Source organism: Phytophthora infestans, genomic scaffold (genome assembly GCF_000142945.1).
Source record: "Phytophthora infestans T30-4 supercont1.747 genomic scaffold, whole genome shotgun sequence".
Classification (NCBI taxonomy): domain Eukaryota; phylum Oomycota; class Peronosporomycetes; order Peronosporales; family Peronosporaceae; genus Phytophthora; species Phytophthora infestans.
The window spans coordinates 39,670-44,137 of record NW_003303049.1 but is presented as its reverse complement, the minus strand read 5'-3'; the positions used below and the strand labels follow the sequence as shown (position 1 = coordinate 44,137).

The window sequence follows — 4,468 nt, the reverse complement described above, 5'->3', positions numbered from 1 at the left end:
CCAGGCCCTTTAATCAGTTCTATCCCGGGAAGAAGGAAGCCAACCCACTCTCCCCCGATCCGACATATCTGATTCGCCCACCCTTCGAACTTCCTCCTGATCCACAGTGATAGAGCTGTTCGTTGGGCTCCCACGCAACCCCACTTGGACTGCTGGGTCATGGCCCTCAAGACCGGTGCCGTACCAGATCCTTGGAGCAGCATCCACGAGACACAAGACTCCACTCCCTGTATCCTACAGCTTACCAGCGCTTTGTCATGCGGCGAAATAGCCATCGAATGGATCCCGTCACCTGAGACTGGCATGAACACAGTCACTTTTCCTCCTACAGTCCTCGAGACAAAGCACAATAACGTCAGAGCCAATTCGAATCTTCACATCTCACCAGCCTTTTCGGATCCTCTTCCTTTAGTAGATCCAAACCCAGCAGGAGTCCGTTGTATTCCGCTTCATTGGCGGTGAGGCCTTCCGCGTAAGTGGATCTGGCCCTTACCACTTCCCACCCGGGCAGTTTCCACAGAATTGCGCTGTATGCTCCTCCTCTGCGTCGCACGCGAGCAGATCCATCGAAACTCAGGATTTACAGATCTTCATCCACTTGTACCGTCGCGATCGGGATCTGGATCCGGCGTTTGGGCTCTTTCTTAGGAGCGATCCTAGTCAGTCCATCTTTGCGCTGGGCGTGATGCTCGCGGCCAAAACTCCCAGGATCTCGTCTTCTCCTTTCGAACATTTTACGATCTCCAGTGTCCATGGTGAAAGTAGGGCTGTCCATTGTCCCAGACGTCCTTGTAGACCGGCCGACTTGAACAACCACGCGAGCGTAGAGTGTCGAGTCAGGATCCGGATGGATCTCCCCACCAGCAGGTTGTAATTGAGATCCAACACCCGCAGGAGTGCGAGTATCGCCTTCTCCACCTCCGTAATTCAACTCATTCGGCTTGAGCGTTCGGCTGACGAAGGTGACCGGATGGCAGATGCCCTCATGTTCTTGTACCAAAGCTGCTGAGACCGCCCAGTCACTGGCATAAACTATTACCGTAGGTTGACGTTCCGGATCGAAGTGACGGAGGATAGGCGTGGTCGCGATTCTGTTCCTCAGTTCCACGAATGCGTGTTGAGCTCGGATCCACCGAGATTCTGCCTGTTCCATGTTTTGATCCGTCGTCTCTATCCAGCCTGGATCCTCTCTCTGTTGGTCCCGGGGTGGATCCAGCTCCTGTTTCAGGTCCTCTTCTGGCGTCCTACCACTTGGATCCCTTCGTGGATCCGGCATCTCCTGGGCCAGAGCTTGTTGGATTGATCACTGGACAGCAGGAGTGGTCATCGCAGCAAAATCTACCTCTCTCAATTCGTACAATACCGCGGCAAACAGGGCGTAATCCTCGATGAACCGACTGTAGTAGTTCAAACTGCCCAAGAAAGGATTGCATCGCCCGTAACGACTGTGGGGAGGACAAGTCTGCCAACGAAGACAGGGTCTTAGGATTCGCCTTCAACCCCTCCTTGGAGACTCGATGACCTAAGTAATTCACTTTGCACATCCCCCCAATAGCTCTTGACCACGCTGATAGAGAGATTCCACTTAGTACACGCCTCCAGTAGGGATGTCACCCTCTCGCACAACTGATCCCACGTTTCCGCCGGAATTATAATGTCGTCGATATAAGATCTGCGTCCTAACACAGACGGGGTCCCAGGATCCCCTGGCTCTCCTGCTTCGAATGGATCCACTTCCGTATGATCTTCCCCGGATCCACCCTTTTCGGGTTCCGGTATTCGGGTGAATCCGTAGAGGGCATTATCGATCAGGCGTTGGTAGATCTGGGGTGCGTTCTTCAATCCAAACGGCATCCGGTTCCACTCGAACAGTCCAAATGGTGTGATGAATGCGGATATTGCGCGAGCTCGATCCGTCATAGTCACCACCCAGAAACCACTGGCCATGTCAAGGGAACAGTACCAGCGTACTTTATCCAAATCTTCTAATAGCTCATTGATTAGGGGCATTGGATACACCATCAATCGGGTCAGGCCGTTAACTAGCCGGTAATCAATGCACCGACGTATATCCACACCGTTCTTTTTAGCGATGATTACCACCGGAGATGCCCACGGGGACGTTGAGAAACTGATGATCTTGGCTTGCAGCAGGCCTTTAGTCAGATCCGATAGTTTTTCTCGAAACTGAGGTGCCACCTTCCGCACCCTTTGAGCGATCGGTTTCGCGTCGCCGACATCGATGTCACATTTGACTCCGCGGCAGCGGGCGGTAACGCATTTCCTTTACCAATCAGCAGATGTCGGCTTTCCCAGATCTTCTGACGTAACCGATCCACTTCCGCGGGTTCGTTCGCCCCTGGATCCACTTGGATGTCGTCAATCGTGACCTCCTCTGTGGTCAGTGGTACCTCCGGGCTCCTGGCCCAGAAGCCCCGGCAAAGAGATGGCTTTGCCGGCCAATGGCCACCATTGCTGCGTTGACGTGGACGTTTATTCACGAAACGTGGCATCGTGTCTTCTTATATGGTACTCTGCTATTGATACATGTACATGTGCTATTCTGCTCTCGATAGGTGGCCCCATAGGCAAGTCAGTAACAGTACATGTAGCATGCACCACGCAGTCGCAATTTGCTAACGCAAGATCATTAATGGAGTTAAAGGTAGCTTACTTTCCAGGGCAACACTAGTTGAGCTCGCTACATGTAGTCGCATTCTCGTCCTAACTCCTGTCTATCCGTCTACATGATGTTGCAGCGCGATGCCAGACCACTGGCGCCAGATGCAGCCTGCTGCTGTTGCGCCGCCACGTCGCCCATCTTGACTGCAAATGCGTGGATTTTGCCGTACACCGCCGCAACTACTGCAGGACAGCGCGGGTGGTGGACGAGCGTGAGAATCGTCGCGTGAAGCGAGCGGAAGGCCTCCTGCAACTGCGGTGAGATCATGTAGCGCACACGCAGCACCTGCCAGTACAGCACAAGCAGCAGGAAATTGCGCGATGGCGTGAGCATCTCGAGGATCAAGGCAACGCCAATGGCCACATCAATATTGGCCGCCACCTGTGGCATGCGCGTGTACAGCTTGGCCCACTTAGCACGCGTAGCCATTGCCGGGAAGCTTCGGTCACTAATGATAAGCGCGGTCAGAGGCACCAACGCCTTGCTGTTCACTAGCGTCACAACTGGAGACTCGGCCAGCCCCAGAGTCTGCAGTAGTGACTGCAAATAGGCGAAAAAGTGCACCATTTCCAGCAGGAAGACGGGCATCATAGCCATGCCATGTGGAGCCGAGACCCAGAACACAAGACAGAAGAAGAAGACCTGAGCAGCGGGGTCCAACAGCAGACGTTGTGCGTAGGCGGCGTTCCATTTGGGAACCCCGTGGGAAAACGCTAAGTAGCTGGCGTGGTTGACAAGTGCCAGCTTGAAGAAGTTCGAATAGGCGGCGTAGCTGGACAGCAGCACGGGGATCCAAAAGTTGACGAAACAGAGCAGCATCAAGCTGCGGAGGAGGAACTGGTAAAGCTGGAACATGTTACGCTTGTTGCCGAGCAAAAAAATCTTCAAATTGACGGCTGGGGCTGGTGTAGGCGTCGAAGAAGAAGAAGAAGAGCTTTGGGGAGTGCCTGATCTCTGGGTGACGAGCTTGGCTTCCACTGCACGGAGGCCTTCGAGCAGCCCCGCGTTAGACACCTCGTGACTAAGACCATCTTTGTAGGCTCTATAGGCGTCGGCGTATCGTCCCAGAGCGTAAAGCGCGGAGCCACGGCGCGAGTATCCCTTGGCCCAGTTGGGCTTGAGTATGATGCATTGATCGGCGTCCTTGAGCGCTTCGTCGGCTTTGTTAAGCTTGAGTTGAGCTGCTGAGCGATTGCTGTAAAAGACGTGCGCGTTTGGGTCGGAGGGAGCGACAGCCAGCGCCTCAGAGAAGCAGGCCACGGCGTCAGAGTACAGGCCCGCGGCGAAGGCGCGATTACCTCGAGTTTTGGCTTGCTCAGCGGCCATTAGATCAAATGTCGAAAGGGAAATGACCAAGATAGCTTGAAAAGGTTGACATAAGGATAGAGAGAGCGATTTCTATTGAATAACTTGACGTAGTGTGGAGATTTAGCTAAATATTAAGTATGTAAGGGAAATGACAGTCGTAAAAGAGAGGGAAAAATTGGGGGTGCATTACCCTTTTTTTAAAGGCAGGTGTTGGAGGACACGATTAAGGTCAGGATTAATCCTGGACGTCAAAACCTATCTTATTTGAGTAGCCATATGGGGAAGATACGGGAAGATTCGTTGAGGACGAGAAAGATACCTAACGTGTGGCTGTCCTTCTTCCAGGATTAATAATGTACGTTTCAGGATTAAATCATGTTTTGAATATACGTACAGTAATGTTAGTGTAACGGGGTACGTAGCACTAAGTGTACCCTGGTTACATGAAGTGTGACACTTCACACTTCAGGAGTATGA

The 4,468-nt window shown here is 52.8% G+C and overlaps 1 protein-coding gene across 1 annotated transcript; it reads right to left on the bottom strand.

Annotated features, from left to right (window-relative positions):
* Nucleotides 1-2,743: 2,743 nt before the first annotated feature.
* PITG_21665 (uncharacterized protein) lies at nt 2,744-4,009 on the bottom strand (the record flags this gene model as incomplete). Its single annotated transcript, XM_002996858.1, has 1 exon — nt 2,744-4,009. The coding sequence occupies one exon, from the start codon at nt 4,007-4,009 to the stop codon at nt 2,744-2,746; it is 1,266 nt and encodes a 421-aa protein (XP_002996904.1).
* Between the last annotated feature and the right edge of the window lie 459 nt (nt 4,010-4,468).